The sequence below is a fragment of the Fonsecaea erecta genome, assembly GCF_001651985.1.
Source record: "Fonsecaea erecta strain CBS 125763 chromosome Unknown Scaff4, whole genome shotgun sequence".
In the NCBI taxonomy this organism is placed as follows: domain Eukaryota; kingdom Fungi; phylum Ascomycota; class Eurotiomycetes; order Chaetothyriales; family Herpotrichiellaceae; genus Fonsecaea; species Fonsecaea erecta.
In genome coordinates, this window is record NW_017387247.1 from 1807563 (window position 1) to 1830885 (window position 23323).

Genomic DNA, 23323 nt, shown 5'->3' on the forward strand with positions numbered 1-23323 from the left:
TTGTTCGAGAACAAGACTTGTCCTTGGGATATATTTGCTTCTGTGCTAGGGAACCTGTGCTCCTTGTTCTAAATCATTCATACCCGCAAACGACGCTACCAGGTCATCTAGCAAGTCCCGGGTGGGAGGAGCCGAGTCTGAGCCTGCAGCCGCCACTGTTGAGGGATTGACGTGTCTAGAGAGTATCCCCGCCGGCCGTTCCGCCACCTTCACAGTCTCTGAAAGCTCCCTGAAAGCATCTAGCAAGCCAGCAAGATGCTCTTTCTGCGATTGCCACCCGGTCCCGTCTTCGCCGTCCGCGATTTCCGCGGCGAGCGTAGCTGACGCAACCGTAAGGGGTAAGACGGCCCGGATGCCCAGGTGCGACACTTGGTAGTGTTGTCGGTACTGGCTGAAGACATCGGATAATCTGATGGCGTTCTTTAAGCACACCATTCGCGAAATAGATGAGAGGGCCTTTGTGGGCGAGAAGGATGCTTCACCCACGCTGGCAGCAGTTGTGTGATAGTTGACCTGTTTCCGATGCAGGAGGATGAGGGTACAGTGGTAACATATCCTGCAGAACAAGTGAGCGTATTTTCTTTCAAGAAGATGAGTTCATTTCCTGTCTCTTGTCGGGCAGATCTTCTATCATGGTTGGGGATGGCCAGGAGATCGATCACGACAATAGCATACCACACAGGCCAACAAGGTGTGGATGAACACTTACAGCAGGACGAGAAATTCTGCTGGAGGTGCAGGTCGGCTCCTTGGCGGACATCGTAAACTCCACGGCAGCCGACAGTACCAGTCATGGCATTCAGCGTCTAATCGAGCCAAAGATTCCAGGTCGATTGTATTGTCCGTGCTCGATGGGGATGACTGCTCTAGGGCCATTGCCGCTGTGGACATTCGCATCAACTCCGTCCAAACACTGCATATCGACCGTGTTGGAGAAGAATCAAGATCATGAGGACCCTGCTGGGATGGCGATTTCTTGGACAGGAACTTCTCGATGTACTTCTGTTGTCCTGGTGGTGCTGAGGATCCTGAGCTGTCGAAGACATGCCAAAATCTAAGAGTCGGGTCAGTCAACACGCCCGATGGTTTTCTCGGGTAGGGGACATGTCCACACTGTGAGGTGACAGTATAGAAGATTACTGTCCGCCAAATAGCCTCCCTAGCCAGCGTTGATGTCATTTCAGAAAGCGTCATCGACGCTCCGAGTATCCGATCTAGCTTCTCTCCTGCTTTCACTGGACGAGGCGAGGTCAGTTCCTGGAAACAAGTGGAAAATGTAACTAGGTGCTTACAGTGGAGTGCCCTAGCCTGCGCTGAATTCCCAACGGCACATGCCAAATCTGCGAGCAACAAAAGACTTTGCACACCTGCCAATCCAGTGTTCTGATGGTCTTCGACACGAACCATCTGACATGCTGTCAAGCGTAGCTGACGCTGTCGTGAGGAGTCAATCATGGTGGAACCGCGGGCGGCTACTGCAATCATGCACGCCCGAAGCGCTCGTGAGAAATACTGTGACCTCCTTGCTATTCGGTCGGCCACGAACAAAGATTTTACCACCAAGGGCAATACAGCATTCTGGCCCGACCAGTAAGCTTCCTCCAGTTGGTTATCTCCCTCTTCATGGGCTGCTTCCTGAGGTAACGGGAGGGAGTCGTCTTCGGGTTGTAGACCGACATTGCTTAGTCTCCCGGCACCAGGTCCTTCTAGGGCGAGGGATCCCATCCCTCCTGTTGACAACCCAGAGGAAATCTCACGATTCAGATCCAAAGGTGGACTATAGGACACTTCTTCGTCGACGCCGGGCGGAGGCGGCGGCTCCAAATCATTGCTATTGTTGGCTGTTGTGACCACCGGCCCCTGCTGCCCCAGCTGTTGAACAGTTGACTCGAGGAGCCGGATACGATCTTGCAGAGAGCTGACATAGACCCGAGACAGCCTACTACTGGAAATGCTGTGAGCAATGCCCAATCGCCACCAATCGCCAACATGTCGCGTGCATCAGGGAGTCTATCTTACGTTTTGCGGCGATCATCGCTCAGCACAATGCATTCCCAGTTGTGGTCTTGACAGGAGGTACATGTTCCTTCACCGTCCCTTATAATACACTGTTTATTTTAGTTAGGTGTTAATGGCAGCTTCTGGAGTGGATGGGTTTTGTGCGGTAGGGCTGCTGTATATACAGTACCTTGACCTTTTTCTGGCGGCATGGGACGCATGCCACCGACGCACGAGTGATTTTTCGTGGTTCAGAACTTTCGGCGGATTGAGTCTGCATCTTTCTCGTTGGGGTGTTGGAATGTTGATATTGTTGGGAAAAGGGAGGGTTCAATACTGCTGATCCCAGTAGAGTAATATATTACACGGCCAAAGGTTGATAAAGAGATGATATGCGGGCGCCACTAAACCCCGCGGGTGGAAATCCAATTACGTGTGCTGAGGTTTGTCATGACGCGGGGCGAGGCATGCCCTAATCCTACTCGGAAATTAGTGGTGGGTGAGTGGCGTCCGCCCATAGTACCGAGTAGTTCTTGACTCGATGCTTGAAGAGGTACATTGCAGACCTGACACGACTCGCTTCAGGTATAGCGAGAAGCATAAGCACAGTCGGATCAGACCTCTGTCCCCTGGCCACGGTAGGGACGCCCTTTGGGACGGCTTGGGAACCCTAACTTCGTACCTCCGTCGAACCTCGACAATGATGACACAAGCCGAGATATACAGTCACCTAGCTATGGACAATACTGAGCAATAGGTGATCTTTTTCGTGTCATGGACCAGACGCGGTCACTATTGTTGCCTCCAAAGAATCCAGAAATCAGCAGGGAGAAAGTTTAGAGAGCACAGCGAAATATTGAAGCGGACGAACCAAGGGCCGCGACTCCGCGAGGAAGACAGCCGAGAGTACATAGCCTATGCTCGATGAGCTCAATTCTGACCCTTCGATGCGAGTGTGCGTGTACCAATCGAGGAGGGCTTCTTTATGATCCCAAGGGAATCAAAACGTTTCCTTTGTGGAAGAACGTTATACTGGTACAGAGAAACATCCCCCAGCATCACCCGGACTCTTTGGCTAAATGGAGGATCAACTCTCATGTACGCAGCATTCGAGCCACCTGCGCTATGTCAGCCAAATCACCTCAAGAGCCAAAGTTTGAAGCATATCAGGTCGTAGAAATGACACGGTGGATACATAGCGGAGAGAAGAGGCTGAGGACACTCTAGAATGAACCCGTGAAGCCCGTAGTGGACGTGACTGACTTCATCGTGCAGGACAACAAGTCTTGAGGCTCCGTTCAGTCTCAGCTGGCTCACTCACAACCGCTGAGCATGCATCATCAGCTTAGAGCGCAGCCAACTGACATTCTGGACGGTGTCAGCTTCTGCATATGTTGCCAGCTAAGGGTTTAAGACGCAGACGTCGGGCGTCTGAAAATGAATGGAAGTGAAAACGGCATACTATTGGCGGACTCGGGGACACGGAGCTGGTTTTCCGGGACCGAGGCTCAACTGAGGCATAGACTAGCCAAAACAGGCTAGGCTACTGGCCCTGAACAGGACAGTAAGTCTACCTATTTTGATATAACACTCATAAGCGGGAATAGGTTATCAATGACCATGTTCGAAGAGGGAAGAAAGAGAAACCTCATCCATACCTCATGTGACGCTCGAGGCATGCAAGGTTGTCGGAGGGGGTACAGATACGCTGGTATACCTTTCTTTGTCATTCATTCATGCACCCGTATCTCCAGATCTCTTGTTGAGACACAAGATGTTAGTCCTGCCTGCCGACATGGTGAGATGGAGACGCCTGATAATGATATTCTTGATCTTCTCTGGCCTGTATCCGGTGGCATCAAGGTAGTAGAACATTTTCCATCGGATATAACATGTACGTTCGAACCAGATATTGGATACCTTTCCGGCACAGCATCAGCTTCAATTACTTTGAAAATGACAGACATACCTGCCCGTAGACGCATGTATGGCGATCTGACGCATCATATGCCACTGACAGAGAGTCTCGCAGAGCGTTATTAAGTTGAAGTTAAGTGCTGATATGAGATGAAGAAAACACGGCTGTGTCGACTTCCCTTGCGCTCGTACGAATATACGACCCCGGACTTCGGAGTGGTGGACGAGGTCCATGCGTGCAAGAGAGAGGCATCTTCGATCCATTAGAGGTCTCTTCTGCGGATCTAAGGCCTCCTATAGATCTCTCCACCAGGCAACTAAACTTGTGGTTCTCCACACCAGACTTCTGTTGAAGACATATCAAATAAGAGTGTACAGCTCAATAGCCCAATATATAGGCTACATCTTAGTGTATGCTGCAGCTTAGGCATATCTATATCACGGTTGTCTCTCGAAACAGGCTCTCCAACTTCCTTCACCAGGGAAGGGAAAATATAGAGTCTAATCCAACTGCTGAAGAGTTGACAGCTTCAATCTGTTGGGGATTCCCATGCATCTCTATTCTGCTGAGATGTCAAGATCTGCTCGTTCTTTTAGCTACAGTCTCTTAGTCGTCATGCAAAAACCCTGAAGTTTCATTCTCCAGTCTATCAACGCTATTATATTTTGCTCTCTATCCCTCATATATACCTTTTATCCCAGGCCTTCCACCATGGTGACGCAAAAGACAGGAAATCTGTACCATGCTCAATGGAAACGCGATACCGAGATGCCGTAGGAAAATAGCAATCGGTGCCCAAGCGCTCACAGCTTCGCTTTGACGGTGGCTGAATCCTTTGCTGCCCATTCACGTATGAGCTTCCGTTGAATCTTTCCACTGGGACTCTTCGGCACCTCGTCAATGAAAACCACTCCACCAGTGAGGTACTTGTGCTTCGCCACTCTGCCATGCAGCCATTGTGCGAGAGCATCCGCGGTTAGGCTGCCCTTGACCTTTTCTTTCAATACGACATATGCCCTGGGCGCTTCGTCGCCGTCTTGTCCGAGCTTGATACCCACAACTGCCGCGTCGGCGACACCGTCGTGCTCTAAAAGCGCGGCCTCAAGCTCGGCTGGCGCCACTTGTAAGCCCTTGACCTTGATCAGCTCCTTCTTCCGGTCGACGATCCAGTAAAGGCCTTCTGCATTCCTAACGGCTATGTCCCCCGTTCGGAGGAACCCATCCTGGTCAAAGAGGTCACGAGTCGCCTGTTTATTCCTCCAGTAGCCCTGGCATATATTAGGTCCACGCACGTGGATCTCGCCCCTTTCGCCGATCGGGACCTCCACCCCGGAATCATCCAGCAGTTTCATCTCACAGTTCGGATCGATATAGCCCACACTGCCGCTTCGATCGTCTCGTCCGCCCGGCATGTGGAGCGCTGAGCACGTCACTTCGGTCATCCCCCAGGTCTGCACAACTCTTCCCCCGTTGAGTTTCGACGTGACTTCGTTCTGCAATTCCTGGCTCAGAGGTGCTGCGCCGCTGAGAATGTTGCGCAAGGAGCTGATATCGTAGCTCTCCGTCTCGGGTCTCTTGGCGAGCATCACCAGCACCGGCGGGGCAGTCTGCAGGTGAGTGATTTTATGGGTCTGGATGTGTTTGAGAAATTCGACGTAGTGGAACTGTGCCATGATATAGACAGGTGATTGCGTCTTTAGCGCCGCGAGAATCGTCCACAACTGTCCGTAGGCATGAGAAAGAGGGAGAAACCCCAGCCAACGTTCCTGAGGTCGAGTGGATGGTGTGTACGGCTGTTCTAGGTCGCGCATATAAATCGACTGAGAAACATTGGCAATCAAATTGGTGTGACTAATGCGGACTCCTTTCGGAAGCCCAGTCGTTCTGTGATTGATGTCAGCATCGAAGAAATACCCCCCAATATTCGACCTGGTGCGACAGATACCTACCCAGAAGAGTAATTGAGCACGGCTGTGGTGTTCCTTGCTTCGTCACCATTCAACCTTTTCCATTGCCACCTTTGAGCTTCATCCACCGTGGTCAGCATTGAGCGGAAATCGGGGATTCCCTCTGTTTCTGGGTGAGGCTCTTGGTCAAAAAGAAAGATTCGGCTCTTCGGAAGTCCAGCCTTTTTGGCAGCTGCGAGAGCCACTTTCAACAGTTTTGGGTGAACGAAGAATACCTCCGTGCCGGTGTTTTGCAATTGAGTTGTCGCTTCTGTGGAGCACACGTCGTCTTTAGCAGGGCCGAGACATGGACTCGAAGAAGGATATTGCTCACCGTTGACTCCAAAGCTTATACTACAGCCACTAAAGATCCCGCCTGCCGCGATAGCCGCGAGATAGACAACAGGGACAAGCACATGATTTGGGGTAAACATCATAATCGTGAAGCCCGTTCTTGATTCTGCGCTTTTCCCATTCACCCCAAGGATCCGCTGCAACCCAAGCGCCAACTGCTTGACCCAGACGAGAGTCTCCGCCGGCGACAGCGAATAGCGAGAAGGGTCATCAGCAGAGATATAGAGCGGTTGGGTTGAAGGCTTCTCATCGGGCGGGAAAAGATAGGTGAGAAGATCTGTGGGAGGGATGCTGATCGAAAATGGAGATTTTTGAGGCATCTTCGAGGCCAGATTTAACTAGCTTCTATTGTACAGGACACCAATACCAGAGCGCCGCTCGGACTACTGCCAGAGTTTGAAGCAGATGAAATTCAACAAGTCTGCTGCTACCTTTTAAAGATGACATTTTCTCAAATGAAACCACGGTGCAATTCCGGTGGCATTTTTCGGATGATAAAGGACTTTTGAGTCCCCCTTGATCGCGTCTCTCCCCACTCCCAATGACCCCAAATCTCTCTGGGGCTCCGGAAAATCATGAGCCGAATGCAATCGTCAACCGCGGAACTCGGCCTTCGATTGGGAGACCGGGGAAAAGGGGGTTTTTATGGGTGGGGACGATAGCGGGGCGGCTGGGGGAATAGAATCATCTCCAACAGGCGTGCGTCATGAGCCATACTGAATATAAGCTGCATACGAGATACCGTGGTATTTCGAGATGAGCGATTCGAGAAAGGACATGCCCACCAGGACGTTCTGATTTCTTGGGTGAAAGACCTATTGTAACTATGGCAGGAAGCTCGAGGGGCCAGCTTAATGGAAAAGTTGCCTTGGTGACAGGCGCCGGTATGGGCTTTGGATCTGGTATATACCCTTTTGCCCCTCCTCCCCTTGACAGGGTCTCGTGGATCAAAAGACTTACTTGTGTCCGGGACCTAGCCATCACGAACAAGTTCCAGCAAGAGGGTGCCAAGGTTGTCGCAGTGGACGTCAGCCCCAAGCTCCAGGAAAGTGTGGCCGAGTTGTACCCAGACGGCAGCGTCGTGGCAGTCATAGGTGATGTCTCCAAGGTGGACACATGGAATAAGGCCCTGGAGACGGCGGTGAACAAGTTCGGCAAGCTCGACATCGTTGTGAACAACGCCGGAGTCATCTACGATAACACGCCGAGCCACGAGGTTGAGGAAGAGGAATTCGACCGTCTCATGCGGATCAACGTCAAGTCCCTCTTCTGGAGCTGCAAGGTAATCGTGCCCTACCTCCAGAAACGCGGTGAAGGAGGGAACTTCGTCAACCTTTCGAGCACTGGTGCCTCGAGACCGAGGCCCGGCGTGACATGGTACTCGACTACCAAAGGCGCGGTGAGCATCATGACGAAGAGTCTGGGTGTGGAATACGCCCCCAATAAGATCCGGTTCAATGCTATCCTCCCTGCCCTGGGAGAAACTGCAATGTAAGCGTCACCTTCTCCCCCACGTGTCCCGTTGGAAAGACAAGGCTGGGAAGGCTTGAGAGCTATTAACTAACCCACCCGCGACTGTGAAGGCTCCCCAAGGTTTTAGGTAAACCGGATACGGCAGAGAATCGTGCTCCCATTCTGGCATCCATTCCGTTGGGTAGGTTTACACAGCCAAAAGACGTGGCCAATGCCGCAAGTTTCCTCGCGAGCGACGATGCCGAGTTTCTTACCGGTGTACTTATGGAGGTCGATGGAGGTCGATGTATTTGAGTTACGACGACACCAAAGGAAATTCTCGAGATGCTCTGACTGAATTGGAGTATATTCGTTGAAGGAATCCTGGACCCAATGCCAATGGCAGCTACTATCGACTATGATAAGTTGCCACTACTACCTAGAAAATGAAGAAGAATTTCAAGCTCATTCACTTCTCAATACCCGTCGGACGTTTCACAATTGAGGATGAGTATATTGTATTGGCACGGAATAAGGAAGTGATGTATGATACACCTTGAACTCCTACCATCACCTCTTCTCTGTGTCCAGCACCGCAGCGTCGCAGGGTGATCCGTCGGCCTGAGCATGCATCTGCTTGGTAGGCGCCGTTGGCTTTGTTGCCTCTAAGACGGCGAGCAGTCGATCTTGTGCAGCGACGACGGATGTTCTCTGTTCAAGCTATACACCACTGGCATCTAACATCAACGCTCTTTGAGTCAGCAACGTCCAGGACTTCAACCATTTGGAGCCGTATGGCATTCCGCAGGGCATCACAGCCATCATTCGTGCGAACCCTGCCATCCTCAGAGGGTTCCAACTCTGCAATGATGTTGACCCTCGCAAGGTATCGAGCGGGAATTGTTTTCACTTCGCCTTCACCACAAGGGGGGTAATCGGCCAGGGGGCCTGTGGGCAGCACTAGCGCGCCCACCGTACGGGAACGACTGTGGTGGAATGGAGCCAGAAGCAACACACATATGCCGTTCCAAAGGTGCCGTATCTCTGGCCACTTCTCGGGGCTTTCGCTTATGAATTTGAAGCAGAAGTATTGTTGTCCTGTCCCGGGAAGTTCAAATCGAAGGACAGTAGCTTCGTCATCTGGCAGTGGGACATTCTGCAGAATCACTGCATCAATGCCGGCAGTAAGAAGCCCAGCACCGGTTGGTGTCGCAGTTTCTGCAACAGGGTCGGGTGGGAGGGCAGCAGTTTCCGGATCCAGCAGGTTGCTGGGGGCCCAACGCAGTCCATCGATTCTCAAGCGAGGCCCGGCAGCCATATAATACTGCTCGGGACTGTTTGTTGGCATGACCAGAATTTCTGCATCTTTTCTCTGTTAGGCACTGAGAGAACGGCCTCTAGACCGTGACCCAGCAATATCGCAGCACAAATCGCCACATCAGATCGTCTCGAGGTGGAACGGAAGCGAAGACTACGCCAGAGGCTTACGATTGGAACGTTGCCCTCTTTCGAGCTGGTTCCTTGTTGGATGTTCCGAAACTGGCGAAGAGATTGGTCCGCTTTCACGCCAAAATAGTGAGTCTGTTCATTCATGCTGAGATAAGTATCGGTCATGCTCCGTGACAGAGTGTCATGAGCAACGACATTGTCTGCAAACTGAAACACCAGTTCTTTCGCCAGGGCCGCTTCTTGCATGGTCCATAGCCTTGAGGCCCACTGGCTACAGAATATGCGGCACAAGGCCTCTGTGGGAGTGGATGGGAGGTTGACCCCGAGCATATCTTTTGCCAACACCAGTACATGAGTCGCTGAACGATACACTTCCGCCATGCGTATGATAGCAGTATTCCTCAATGGTTCCTGGAGCGGAACGCAGAGGGTGTCCATCCAAAATAATATGTTTTCAGCACCGGTCAAATCCCGTACGTACTTCTGAATTGCTTGCATCTGGCATCGGGGCAGAGCGTTAGCTCGTGGATTTCCCCTGCCATCAGACCATACATGGCTGATAGCGACATATGGAGTCCCAGGCTCAAATCGGGAGACCTCGATTGTATTTTTTTGAAATTTCACCAGAGGAAATCCAGTACCAGCAAGTGCCGTGGCCAGCTCACTCCCTTCCACTTCAACGTGAGGACAAGCGCACGTAGATACCATATGGTCACATCCTTCTCTCTTGCATTGGCACAGTAGAGGAGCATGCTCGACCTTGTAGTCTCCATGGTCAATATTCGATGCGATGCAGACGTCAAAGCGACAGTTGTTATGAACCTGTCCTGCTCCGAACCCGGGCATAAGACTAGCAAAGTACAAACCCTGGAGTTCCAAGGTCTCGAACACGCGACGCAGCATGCTGGGACACCACCCCTGGCTATTGCGTAGAATGGACTCAAATCGTCGGCAATTGGTCGGGGAAATGCCCATCAAGTCGGTAGAGTCCATTTGCTTGCGGCAGAAAATCATCCTGTGCTGGTCCAAGGCTCTGACAAGTGCCGACAACGCCAAATGCACATGGACGGGGCCGATGGTGCTGGCGAAGGGTTCATGCAGTAATTCAAGGTCACGCAGAATTTCGGCCGCCTCGCGTAGACTGTGGTAAAGTCGATCGGCCCAGGCAGGGTCCGCCTCTAGTTCGTGCCCCTTGTTTAAGAACTCGGCGAAGACACGCCGCACGGTGATGTGGTATGTCGAGACTGTCTCGCCCTCAGAATCCACGCTCGTCACGGTTCGCGAGATCTCGTGGCGGAACACTGGCCGCCTCAGCGCCTCCTGCAATATCCCGAGCAGTATCCATGTCTGCACAAACGCTGCGGCCACAGTGCCCACGACCTTGTTGATAGACGCGGGCGGGCCTGGTGTTCGGGCTGCGCGGTAAACAGAGTTGGCCCACGGCAACCAGTTGGTGCAGGCGGCGCGAATGTTGCCGTTTCGAAGGGCAGTCACGTTCCAGCCTTGTCGCTGGTCATAGCCGTGAAAGCCTTGATGGTCGAATTCGGGGCCCCCAAGGTCAGGTATTTCCTGGTGAGCAATGGCGTTGTCGGGGAGGGGAATGAAATCCATTGTGAGATGCCAGTCAAATCGGGTGGATAGGTTCGCGTGCAAAAGCAGAGTCGGCTCCTAGGCACCACACCGTTCACAGGATTTTCGCTTCGTTGGAAAATCAACCGATTCGCTCAAGTCCGCCGGCAATATGATGTCCGAACGAGAACTTAGCACGAAGATGAGCAATAACGGCGCCCTCTTTCTAGCACAAGAATATATACCGTACGGCCACTAGGTCAGTCATGAAAGTCTGGTTCTTATTGTCACGGGGGTCTCCATTTTGATGCTAGTGTCGATATAGGCCATTTTGCTTAAGGGATGGATGAGCCATTCTCGTGCAGAATCTTCGATTCACTGGTTCGAACACAGGCACAGTCTAGTTTACGGGCAATCAGGGGCTAAGCGAGGGGTCCTTGGAGTACCACGGGCCAGATACCAAAGCGATGTCTAAAGAATAGAATGTTGACTCAGATATAAGAGCGAAACCGTAACACAGCAAACTCGGACACGTCCGTATCAACAGAAAACTTCAATGCTTTAGTATGTCAATTCTTCTATACAGCCTGGTATACCTGTCTTAAATGAAATTGTATGTCCATGTCTCGAATGAATCCGTCTCACATGACTGAGCAACAAAAGGCACAGCAGCCCAGGCCTATACCAATCCCGACCGCCGTCCCAAGCTGGTTTTTTGCATCTTGGTTACTATCATATCCATTTCCTGGCATGTAGACGTTGACCGGCTGAGGCTGCGAGGTGTGACCATATGGCTGGAGCGGCTGTGTCCCTAGAGGAGGACCTTGGTAGTAGATGTAGTTGTTTTGGACATGGTGAACCGGCACGACGCCAGTGCCCGTCGCCATTGAGGCGTCTGCTTTCCCCTTTGGTAGTTAGCAGAGGCACTTTCTGGTTATGTGTTTGTAACCCTACCATGCTGCCTGAAATTTGCACGCTGCGATCAGCCGAAGATATGTACACGAGGCTGGCTCAGGCCAAATGAGCGGTCGATAAGGCTGGAGGGGTGCCCGCGTTGTTGAAGTTGACTGCCCGAGGATCTTGGGCGTCGCACTGAGTTGAACACAATGAAAAGAGCGTGTGGACAACGCAGATAGCAGCGCAGCGAAGAGAGAACGATAAAAAGAAGACAGAAATGCCCATCAGGCTGAACGTGGCGCAAGATCGTACCTGCAAGCCCATCCGACTAGCGGTTTCTCTAGGACTGCAGCCCAATGCCTCACATCGCCCGAAGCCGCATTACTGGTCCACGAAAGCGAACCCCATTCTTTGTGTTGCGGCTGCCCACCTTAATGCAGTCCTTCGGCATGTCAAGCCTCATGAAGGCGGGAACGCAGCTCGTCGGCGCAGTGATCTGAGTGCTTCCCGCTGTTCCATGAGTTACGACGGCATTCTGCTTCATGTCGAAACATGCACTCTGGGTAAAGTTTCGAGCCGTCACAGCGCCGAATCGAGCTGGTAGAACAGAAGGCAACTCCTCGTGAGGGCTAAAAGAGTCAGCAGCTTTTGCACGATATCGTTTCCACTTGCCTTGATGAAGCTCACTTCAGAAAGTAGAGATCGTGATGAGGCAGTGCTGGAACAGCTGAAGGTGAGCGAAGGTCTGGAATCTCTGTCGAAACTAGCACTAGACTTCGAATGGCTTAGGAAGTTTACTAGTTTTCATTGTGGCTTTGACGGGCTCCGTTTGTGAGAAATCAATGTCAGCCTGACCCTGTGTCTTGGTTCCCCACCAGAGCAACTCATTCAACGATGGACCATCTACCCCTCCCAGACAACGTTGATGACCACCTCATCGTTCCATACCTCGAGGGTATTCCATATGATAACCAGGGTTTCCTAGGTTATGATATCCGTGCAGGATGGGACGTGCAGCGACTACGGCAGGGCAAGATCCTCGATGCCCGACAGGACTGGGATGATTATCATCGAGTTGCACTCGGCTCACACGCAGACGCCAGGTACCTCGCAGATGGAAATCCATTCGAAACAATGATCGGATCATTTATTCAAAACTGGTTTATTTACGGTATTTTCCAAGTAGTACTCAAGAGACCCATCCACCGGGAAGAAGCCGTCCTCGAACGAAGCGACTTGAATGGAGTGCATTTCAAATGCTTGACTACAAAAGCCTTATTCCAGGAATTCACGTCAAGGGCCCATGAGCTGGCTGCTACTTACAAGGACTGGATGGCGACCGTGAGCGATTGCTTGAAGCGCTGCGCGTGGATTCTCGAAGATCTGGATACGTGGATTGATGACATGGACGAGATTCTCGTCCCAGGACCGACGTATCTGGCGCTGGCATCGCTCGTCCAAACCATGGACGAGTACAACGCGCTTTGGTTTGGGGTGGAAAATTATCCCTTGACTGCACATATGAGTCGCGCGCGCTGGCTTGAGCAGCATGTTACAAGTGACTTGGAATGGTGTCCGGCTCGCAAGTCAAGAATCCACGCCGATGTGGGCATCAGTGGTCTCTACTATGCGAGCATCATCCCGAAAACTGGGAGAGAAGCTGACCACACCGCCTGCACTGGTTCAATGTGTCTCGCTTATAATGTGTCGGACAATGCTGCATACCTGCAGTGCCACCAGAATGCGTTCTGCAGATGTGACGTGCCGGGATGTTTGCACGATGACCCCAAAAGCTGCCCATGTAGAATGAGCTGTATCGAAAATATTGGAAATATAGGAGAGCGAATCCGTCATGTGGTTTTGGAGGGCGGAGTTCCACTCATCTCCACTGATAGATCAAACGGCTCGGTGAGTCTTAAGATTACACCTTTCAAGGCCGGGCTCAATTATGTGGCGATATCGCATGTCTGGAGCGACGGGATGGGCAATCCGTTGCAAAACATGATTCTATCATGTCAAGCTGAATACCTGCAACAATGTACATGTGAAGTTTTAGGGCTCTTGCAAGAGGGCGAGGCAGCACACTTCTGGCTGGACACTCTCTGCGTGCCCCTAACGCCAGACTCAGCCAGGTGGGCTGCCATCGAAGGGATGCATCGAATTTACTCCAACGCAACAACCGTCCTCGTCCTGGCGGAAGAACTCATGACCTGCGCACTTCCCTCGTCCATTGACGAGATTGTCATGCGAATTGTCCAGTGTAAATGGATGACACGGCTCTGGACCATGCAGGAGGGTATACTTGCTCGGAATCTGATGTTTCAGTTCCGCGGCAAAGCCATCCCCTACTCCTATCTTATGAAATGGCATAATCAATCACTGAAACGGATTCCTCAAGTGTCACACAGGCCAGCGCATAAAGGCTACGATACTATTTCGTCCAGACTCTCCTTTGAAAGCAACCCAAACAACACGCCAGCGGACAGACTGCGCTCTTTTTGGTGGTCAATGCGTCACCGAACCACCTCCCGCCTGAGTGATCAAGCCATTTGCGCAGGGATCCTCTGCGGACTCGATTTGTCCAGGATTCTAGCAGCCCCTTCAGACCAGAAAATGGCCGTTCTGTGGCAAGAGTTTAAGCAAGTTCCGCTGAGTATGCTTTGGCTGACGGGCCCGCGTATGCAAACTGACTCCATGCGCTGGGCTCCATCCACGCTGCTGGATCCCCATACCTGGGCGGTACCTCCGAAGAACACCACTTCTGTGGCAAGGGTTTCCGAGGAAGGTGGCCTCTATTTCTCCGGAGTTGAAGCCCTCGCTTTACCGGGATTGAAGCGCCCGACCTCAAACGACAGATTTGTCGCCATTCAAGTGCCTCCGGAAATGGGCACGTACCACATTTTGATAGTCCAAGATCCTGGGAATCCCCAGTGGGACGAGCTTGAGGCCCACTGGTCCAATGTCGCTCTGCTCTGGGACAAAGAGGCACAACCGATCATTGAGTTCTTCCCTGGCGTACTCGTGTCGGTGGTGACCGAGGAACGCGATTATGCTTCTTTGATCTCAGATACTGATTTTGGAGGACGCGAAGAACGACCTATCCATGCGAACTGGCTGACTCAAGTGACGATTTTATCTCAGGGTGAGAATTGGCGCGAAATGGTGGCAAACTTTCCAGCAGCCGGCTCCGAGACTGACAATTCTGTGAGTGATATGTTGGACCCTGCGTCCTATTCAGCTGAAACTTTGGTCATTCCAGCAACACGGCATTGGTGTATTTCTTGAGAATCGTCGAGATCGGACAAAACGTCAGACTTTTGTTACTCTTCGGATGTGCTAATGAACTAGTGAGCACTGGGAATGGTTGAAAGTACTGGTCGATGCATGGTTTTCCCCTGCAGCTATTAATCGAGATATTGTGTCCTCAGTCAAGAGACTTTGTAAGGCCCGGGGGCACCATTGGAAACGACTACGTTTTTTCCAGCTCTTGGTGTTGAACAAGTCTTCCAATTCTCTACAAGAGTACATCATTCATCAGCGACTCGAGTCTCTAGCCCTTGTGCAATTCTACCTCAGCAAATATTGCTTATCTTTCTTACGCATGCTCATGCTTAGGGCAGCATGTGCACGAAGAAAACATGCCAGGTAGGATAGAAAGCTATTCCACAATGTTGGAATTGCGACGTACAATTTCCAGGCGGTGGAAGGCGGGAAGGTGCTGAAGTATATAACACCCTGAACTATTTCTGATTGGGTGCCAATCATCCATGTCGAAACCTGTAAGAGGAGGCCAATCATATGTATCCTGCCGAAAACCACCGTGAGCGGTAGTTCAGGACGACGACAGGGAATGGTAAGTTCACAGTCGTTCTACTGGAGAGAGCATTTCCCCATTCACAGTGTATACCTGTAGTTCGGGGCCTTGTCTCCCATATCATGCAATTGCTCGTCCGAATACTGCGTATGCGTATCCGCGTACTCCACCGCTCGCTTCTTGTTGATGTGCCGGCAGATCAGGTAGTACGACCCCATGCACAGCATCGACAGCACATTGAACCCGAGCACGAGAGAATGACCGAGTCGATAGCGCGGAGCGTCGGGTTTGTGGTAGAAGTTCGATGCTGCGGCTCCTCCCATCGTGCCAAAGCCTGGGTTCAAGTGGTGAGCAACTTTTTGAGCATGGGGACGAATTTTGGTGGTAATAGCACTTACCGATTTGTATTGCCATGCCAGTGGCACGCTTGGCGCTGGGAGCATAGTTGTTCGAGGAAAGGGTGAGAAGGCCCGGGAATGCTGCTCACCAGTTAGGATTTACTATACAATCAGGGGAATATCGCAATCAACTTGCCTGGATAGATTCCGCAAGCGGCAATGAAGCAGCCCGCGTATGTCAGCCCAGGGATGAAGGATGAGGGCGCGACGGCCATCAAAAATCCGACGAACACGGCACTGAACGACAGCATGATGAACAGAGACCTTTGCTGAGTGTGGTCGGAATAATACCCAACCATAATGCAGGTAATAGCTGCAGCGGTGTAGATGGGCACTGTCAAGAGCTGTGCGTGTTCGGCAGTGTAGCCCAAGCCGTTGATGATGGTGGGAAGGAAGAGCGATATAGCATAGACAGCTACACCCTATTGTCAGCTCGTTAGCTGAAGCCAATGCATTAGTTGACAGTTGCTTACATTGCCCCAATAGCCCAGGCAGTGGAATATTGTCTGCAGACTGATCAATATAGTAGACTGACAAAATCTCGCGCGAACTCACCTGCCAATCTGTGAACGCTGCTCGGACATATTTCCACTTGAACTGGCTCTCCAGATGCTGTTCTCCGGCGGAGTTGTGCTGCGGCCGGTCATGTAGGAGCCTTGCAATCGCCAATCTCTTTTCACTTTCCCTCAAAAATCTTGCAGTGGCGGGCTCGTCCGGTATGATCCAGTAGGCGCTGATGGCAATGACAACTGTCAGCATTCCCTCCAAGAGGAATCTAAACTTCGAATCAGCTTCAGACACAGTATCGACAGCAGAACCAGAGACACACATCCATCTCCAGCCATGAAGGCCGCCGACACCGTCCATCTTTACAATCAAATATGCTAGCAGGCCGGAAAATGCCCCAGCGACAGATGCGGATGCGAAGACCATGGCGAGTCGGAACTGGGCGTCAGCACGCGTGTACCTAAGTGAATTCCGATGAGCTGTGTTTACAGTATCCAGTGAACTTGGCTTGATGTCTGGACAGAAACAGGTAATTCGACATGCACTCACCACAGTGACACATAAAAAGTGATCCCTGGAACTGATAAATGTCAGCCAACTCCGTCTGGAACAACCAGAATGAGTCGAAGCGTACAAAGTCCAGCTTCTGTTAAACCTGTATGTAGCATTAACACCACGGTTCTTTCAGTATCGTGCACTCCTAAACGTACCAAGGAAGAATCTTGCGGCAAGCAAGCCTGAGTAGCCCTGAACGATTCCAGTCAAGGTCATAATGACTCCTACTTGCGTTCAGCATGCGACGGTATATGCATGTTGGCTTCTTACCCCAGGCAACCATGATCGAAGGAAGCCAGATACTCGGTCGGAGCTTGATTAATAGTGCGTTGCACAGGGGTTCGAAAAAGCAGTATGGGAAGAAGAACACGGTCAAGCACCTGCCTCATGTTAGCCTTGATTTGCGTGTAGAAACGAAGACCATCAGCATTACCAGTTATACTGATTCCCCACCAGATGAAGATCTTTCGAGAGACCTTGTATATTGGCATTTCCAATGCTTCCTTTGACTGGTTAGCATGAAACACGCTCGAGTGTCGTGGATGGAAGGTCGTTACCTCGATCCAGGAAGCTCAGCAGGTACAGCACAGCCAAGATTGGGATGATACGGCGATCAAGCTTCCGAAGAAGTTGGCTGTACTGCTTGTCGTCACCAAGGTCGTTGTCCTCAAGCATATCTTCTGGTGCGTTTTGCAATTTATCACTTAGCTCCTCTTTGTGCTCACAGAGATCAGTGGATGGCAACGACTTGGAATCCATGATTGAGATGAACGACTGGGACTGCGAGAGGCTGAGTTGCCACAGAGTAGCTATCCAGGTTTGAGCATATATCTGATACCACGTCGTGAAATGTCTTAACAGATCCCTCTACACTTCTACTCTTATAAGCTGGACGTTTGAGGACGCTAATCGCTCCATGGGGAACTAGAATCCGGGGCTCCATCTGGAGAACCGCCAAATGTCCATCACCAGACCCGATTACGGTAGGTTCTTTGACACACCACCGGCTACGGCTAAATCCGTATTGTGAGCTGGCCATCATCCCGTGCATTTCGACGACTGTGTTAGCATGTCTTGGGAATAAGTGCGTCAACAGAGGTACTACAATACGAGATTGAAACGAAATCCATACCGGCGGTGGTATTGTAACCGTAGCCGGTCGTACCGTTCGTAATTCATGGGATGCCCAATGGCAAAGCTTTAAACTGTCTCCACAATGATATGGAAATTTGTGGCTGATTGGGTCAGCTCCCCAATTGAGTTAGAAGAATGGAGAGCATGGCCCTTCCCACAGCATTACAACAAACCGCCTTGTCTCAAAAATGGCTGACCCGCGTTTTGCTCAAAGATGTAGATCCTCCAGATACTCGACACTTATGGAGGTTTCAATCTTCCCTACCTGAACCAGTCGACTTCCATTGAAGCGACCGGCTCTACAAATCTCATAATGGCGCACTTGCAGGATTCCAAGAGTGCAACAGGTAGAGATGGAGGATCCAGCACCGTCGATGACCATGGCCAATATGTCGTGTTCAAAGAGCTCCCAGCCGGCTCGCTCAATAGTCGTGGTGAGCTGGCGCTGAACAGATATTCCACCTTCATCACGAGAGACCATGACTATCCCGCCTCCCAGGTGAGTACGATCCAGGAGACGGGTTGTCTTTGATATCTTATGGTCATAGGCTATGTTGTACGCGGCTGGTGTGCCAAATAAAGACGCCATGCAAAATGCTCCTCATGTCGGAATCGCATCTGTGTGGTGGGAAGGGAACCCTTGCAAGTATGGCTCCCATATTCTGTTGCAGCCAGTGCTAATTCCGATATAGCATGCATCGTAAGTGACCTCAATCGAACAAGAAGTGGGTTACTGATGGAAATGCTCCAGTTCTGGACCTGGCCAAGCTTGCAAAAGATTCGGTGACCAAGGAGGGATTTATGGGCTGGCAGTACAATACAGTCGGAGTTTCAGACGCCATCACAGTTGGATCAGAAGGAATGCGGTTCTCCCTGCAGACAAGAGAGCTGATCGCGGACAGTCTGGAGACTGTAACATGCGCGCAACATCACGACGCCAACATTGCAGTCGCTGGCTGCGACAAGAATATGCCTGGAGTGGTGATGGGCATGGCCCGACACAATCGACCTTCAATCATGATCTATGGTGGCACAATCAAGCCTGGGTTCTCCAAGTTGTTGAGGGAGAGAGTTAACGTGGCAAAATGCTGGGAGGCTCATGGTGCATACCAGTACGGTACGCTCGCCAAAGCCGTCGACGACCCTTCCAAAACTCCCGACAATGTTCTTGAAGATATCATCCAAGGTGCCTGCCCTGGCGCGGGTGCCTGTGGTGGCATGTACACCGCGAATACCATGGCGACGGCAATTGAAGTCATGGGCTTGACATTACCTGGGTCATCGTCAAGTCCTGCGACCTCTTCCACCAAGATGAGGGAATGTAGCAAAGCCGGCAAGTATATCCGGATTTGCATGGAGAAGAACATCCGGCCCCGAGATCTTCTCACAAAACGAGCTTTTGAAAATGCTCTAACAATGACGATGGTTTTGGGAGGATCTACTAATGGTGCACTCCATCTACTAGCAATGGCATCTACAGCTGAAGTGCCTTTGACATTAGCAGACATTCAACGAGTCAGCGACAAAGTCCCCTACCTTGCCGACCTTGCTCCCTCAGGGAGATACCTTATGGCCGACCTCTACGAGGTTGGTGGCATTCCCGCAGTATGCAAGCTATTGGTCGCCGCCGGGCTTCTGGATGGATCAATCCCTACTGTAACTGGCCAGAGCCTGGCTGAGAACATCGAGCCATTTCCATCACTTAAACAAGATCAAGTGGTGATTCGTCCTCTCAGCAACCCAGTCAAATCCACCGGACATCTTCAAGTCCTCCGCGGAAATCTCGCGCCTGGAGGCGCCATAGCCAAAATCAGTGGAAAGGAGGGCACTCACTTTGTCGGAAAGGCTAGAGTCTTTGAAAAAGAGCATTACTTGAACTCTGCTTTGAGTGCCGGGCAGATCCCCAGAGACGAAAACCTGGTGCTCATAGTCCGGTACGAAGGCCCGAAAGGCGGACCAGGTATGCCAGAGCAGCTGAAGGCTTCAGCAGCGCTCATTGGAGCACAACTGAAGAACGTCGCGCTGGTCACGGACGGGAGATATTCTGGAGCTTCACATGGCTTCATCGTGGGCCATGTCGTACCTGAGGCAATTGAGGGCGGTCCTATTGCGATCGTCAAGGACGGGGATACCGTGACGATCTCTGCGGACACCAATGAGATCTCTGTAGACCTAACGGACGCCGAGATTGCCGAAAGGTTCAAGTCATGGAAGCCCCCACGTAGTCTAGTAACTCGAGGGGTGCTTGCCAAATACCAGAGATTGGTGAGTTCTGCAGACAAAGGGGCTGTCACGGATCTGTTCTGAAGGGGCTGGCATAGAGGTGGAAGGCATGAAAGCTCCCTTTAAACGAGGAGAACGCTCTTCTCCACCACGGGCATCTATAGAATAGACACCTTGAACCACGACAAATGTTTGCATGACCCACCTTTAGATCGCCTGGAGAAGCTCGGTAATTCCAGCCCAGTGGAGGATGGAGATACCTTGGAAACCTCAAGCCCCGGCAAGAAGGCCCAGTCAGTACGACCTAATTACTATGCAAATACTAACACCCCACCTTTTCTTCTTCTTTTCCAATCACTCTCTGCATGACCACAACCCCCCTCTACCACCATCGAATACATTATGGCTTCCCTACCTCCTCCGTCTCTGCCCAAGAGGCGAAGAACGGCGGTGGCTTGTAGAAGGTGCCATCAGCAGCGCATTCGCTGTGATGCGTCCACAGTAGGACATCCTTGCACAAACTGTCAACGGGCCAGGAACAATGACTGCCGGATGATCGAGACTCGCCGTACCAGGTAAAACTCGTCGCCCTGCCGCCAGCCTAAACCAAGGGAGTATCTTGGGAAAACATATCCCTCGCTGATGTTGCTGGATTCAGAGATGTCACAGGTCGATTTGTTCCGCACGTTCGAGTTGATGACCACGACCGATCATCGACTGAGGGCCCTATCACAATGCCAAGCTCGCCCAAATCATCGTCGACAACAACAGCAAAAACTCCAGAGTATACCATTGACCTTGAACAGCTGTGCCGCGATGGAGACAAGGACGTTACCGGCACAAATCAAAACACGAACTTGGATTCCGGCAGACCTCCTCGCCAGTCCGCGGCATCCGCTGGCGGCCGAGAAACAAGTCTCAACACGGACAGCCACACACAAGCAGAGTGTAATCATCCTTGGGCTGAGAGCTGGTATCTATCATATGTGTTGCATACCACGAATAATGACCATCCCAGCGTGCATCGCTCCTTGACTGCAAACAGCCCCGAATCTTGTTCATTCGATCGCCATCAGAGCAAAGCACGCGCAGCGACGCTACTAGGCTCAACGCAGTCCTTGCCTGCACCTCAACTGGTCGACGCCATGATCAAAGAATTTTTCACAAACTTTCAGGTCTTTTGTCCCCTGTTGGAAGAAGAGCAGATCAGATCAGATCTTCGCAAGGGTTCCTTGTCGACGACTTTACTTCGCTGTATCCTTTTCGTAGCCTCGATCCACTGTGAAATGACGCTCCTCAGGGATCTGGGCTACAATGATCGTATTGAGGCCGAGGGCAGTCTATTTGAGAATGCAAAAGCCGCCTTTGACTCCGATGTCGAGAGTGACAGCTTGACCCTGTTATACTGTTCGTACCTCCTGCATTACTGGTCGGGAAGGCCACGGACTTTCAAAGACAGCCTGTGGTGGTTAGCAGGTGCAATCAGATGCGCCCAGTCGCTTGGAATGCATCGAACCTTGGAAAGGGCCAAAGTATCGCCCCTCCAGAGGCGTCTGTGGAGGAAGATTTGGTGGTTGCTTTACGTATGTCTGGGCGTCTCCTCCTACAAGATTTCCGTATTGACAATGCAGATTCGTGATCGGCAAATTTCGATTTCGCTAGGAAAACCCTTTCTCATCAACGATAATGATTGTGATGTGGAGCCATTGCAGGGAGACGAATTACCGGACAGGTTATCAGAAAGTCGGGCTTATATTCAGGAGCAGATGAAACTCTCTATCGCCGGTACGTTACCGAATTCAAGGATCTCAATGCACTTGAGTGTGCTGACCCATTGAAGCTTCAAGTGTCTTTACGTTATTTTCTCCCCTCCCGCTGTGCCGCGTTTCGAGGGATATATACAGCGTTCATGACATTGCTCGATCAGTCTGCGCCAATTTCCGGAATTTCGATGATCAAATAAACGTCTTAATGGCGGAGCAATCAGCACGAAAGAAATCATTGGGTATACTTCTCCACATGACTGTCAAGTGAGTAATGTGAAACCAAAGCGGTCGGGCGATATGAACAGGTTGCTGACCCGAGGTGGTAGTTACTACAAGATTTTAGCCTACCGTATCCTTGAGCGAAACGTTCAAGCATTTGCTAATGAAATCCCGATCGATGTCAGTCACTTTACAAAGGATATTCTTCGGGCAGCAGAGACGATAACTTCGCTTTTTGAGGAAATGCTCATCAGCTTCAAAGCACGACACTTTCCCATGATTTGGTACTGTCTTCACCCTTGTCATGACCAAGTAACCATTCCTCCTAACCCTGTAAGCAGTGTCTCGGCCGTTTTTGCTGCCATGACGGTCCAATTGATCTATTCAAGACGATCGAATCTGCGAGAATCGCAGCATCTCCTGGACCAGCAGTTAAGATTCAATCTACTCGGGCTGAAGGAGTTCGAAGAGACCTATAGGCTTGCCCATTGGATCCGAGAACTATTTCTTCGTGCACGAGAGAAAGTGAGGACCGAATCGTCCTCAGCTGGAACTTTCGCAGAGCCCAAGATTTTGGTTTCCGGTGGCAGCCCAATACAGACGCCTTCCACTCATGTACAACCCCAGCTGGTAATCGAGACGATGATTCCTTCTTCAGGAACCAGATTCAGCAACAGTCCGAACTCCTACGATCCCACTGTCGACAATTCGCAAGATTTCACGGTTCCGCAACTGGGAAACCATGTCGGGAACACCACTTTATCCGGGCCAGGAGCCTTGCATATTCCATCGTATGACCAACCAGAGCTAGAGCTTGATTTCTTTCCGAATGGGAACCCTGAGCTGTTCCAATATCAGACTCTTCAAGTCTTTGCTGACGAATTCTCCTCGGACATCTTCATGGACCCTCGATACACTGATTCCTTTGCTAGCTACTAGCGAGGGACAATCTGAACACCAGAAGGGTCTCATAAGGTCTCATCAGACTGAGTGGGGGACGTCCAAAGGATGTCCGACAGTGACTCTCCGATATGGAGAGACTAGACTATCGAGTCCACAGGAGGAAGGAGGAAGATCAAGATTGTCGCCCTTGATTCACGCACAAAAATGCCTTGTATCACAAG

The 23323-nt window shown here is 51.3% G+C and overlaps 7 protein-coding genes across 7 annotated transcripts; 4 read left to right on the plus strand and 3 right to left on the minus strand.

Moving 5' to 3' along the window:
- Positions 1-45: 45 nt before the first annotated feature.
- On the minus strand, positions 46-6536 carry AYL99_05414 (hypothetical protein; the record flags this gene model as incomplete). Its single annotated transcript, XM_018836926.1, has 6 exons — positions 46-556; positions 710-1054; positions 1115-1235; positions 1293-1945; positions 4724-5800; positions 5866-6536. The coding sequence occupies 6 exons, from the start codon at positions 6534-6536 to the stop codon at positions 46-48; spliced, it is 3378 nt and encodes a 1125-aa protein (XP_018693779.1).
- A 506-nt stretch (positions 6537-7042) lies between these two features.
- AYL99_05415 (3-oxoacyl-[acyl-carrier protein] reductase) lies at positions 7043-7711 on the plus strand (the record flags this gene model as incomplete). Its single annotated transcript, XM_018836927.1, has 1 exon — positions 7043-7711. One exon carries the CDS (start codon positions 7043-7045, stop codon positions 7709-7711), a length of 669 nt encoding a protein of 222 aa, XP_018693780.1.
- A 672-nt stretch (positions 7712-8383) lies between these two features.
- AYL99_05416 (hypothetical protein) lies at positions 8384-10728 on the minus strand (the record flags this gene model as incomplete). Its single annotated transcript, XM_018836928.1, has 3 exons — positions 8384-9040; positions 9157-9615; positions 9670-10728. 3 exons carry the CDS (start codon positions 10726-10728, stop codon positions 8384-8386), a joined length of 2175 nt encoding a protein of 724 aa, XP_018693781.1.
- Positions 10729-12477: 1749 nt separating this feature from the next.
- AYL99_05417 (hypothetical protein) lies at positions 12478-14868 on the plus strand (the record flags this gene model as incomplete). The annotated part of the gene is made up of 1 exon (XM_018836929.1): positions 12478-14868. One exon carries the CDS (start codon positions 12478-12480, stop codon positions 14866-14868), a length of 2391 nt encoding a protein of 796 aa, XP_018693782.1.
- A 609-nt stretch (positions 14869-15477) lies between these two features.
- On the minus strand, positions 15478-17616 carry AYL99_05418 (hypothetical protein; the record flags this gene model as incomplete). The annotated part of the gene is made up of 12 exons (XM_018836930.1): positions 15478-15731; positions 15796-15876; positions 16034-16217; positions 16269-16301; positions 16351-16570; positions 16625-16762; positions 16852-16882; positions 16937-16957; positions 17013-17081; positions 17128-17237; positions 17291-17360; positions 17415-17616. The coding sequence occupies 12 exons, from the start codon at positions 17614-17616 to the stop codon at positions 15478-15480; spliced, it is 1413 nt and encodes a 470-aa protein (XP_018693783.1).
- A 688-nt stretch (positions 17617-18304) lies between these two features.
- AYL99_05419 (dihydroxy-acid dehydratase) lies at positions 18305-20298 on the plus strand (the record flags this gene model as incomplete). Its single annotated transcript, XM_018836931.1, has 4 exons — positions 18305-18490; positions 18540-18637; positions 18684-18691; positions 18743-20298. 4 exons carry the CDS (start codon positions 18305-18307, stop codon positions 20296-20298), a joined length of 1848 nt encoding a protein of 615 aa, XP_018693784.1.
- A 650-nt stretch (positions 20299-20948) lies between these two features.
- Positions 20949-23138, plus strand: AYL99_05420 (hypothetical protein; the record flags this gene model as incomplete). Its single annotated transcript, XM_018836932.1, has 5 exons — positions 20949-21797; positions 21846-21999; positions 22055-22244; positions 22307-22483; positions 22541-23138. The coding sequence occupies 5 exons, from the start codon at positions 20949-20951 to the stop codon at positions 23136-23138; spliced, it is 1968 nt and encodes a 655-aa protein (XP_018693785.1).
- Between the last annotated feature and the right edge of the window lie 185 nt (positions 23139-23323).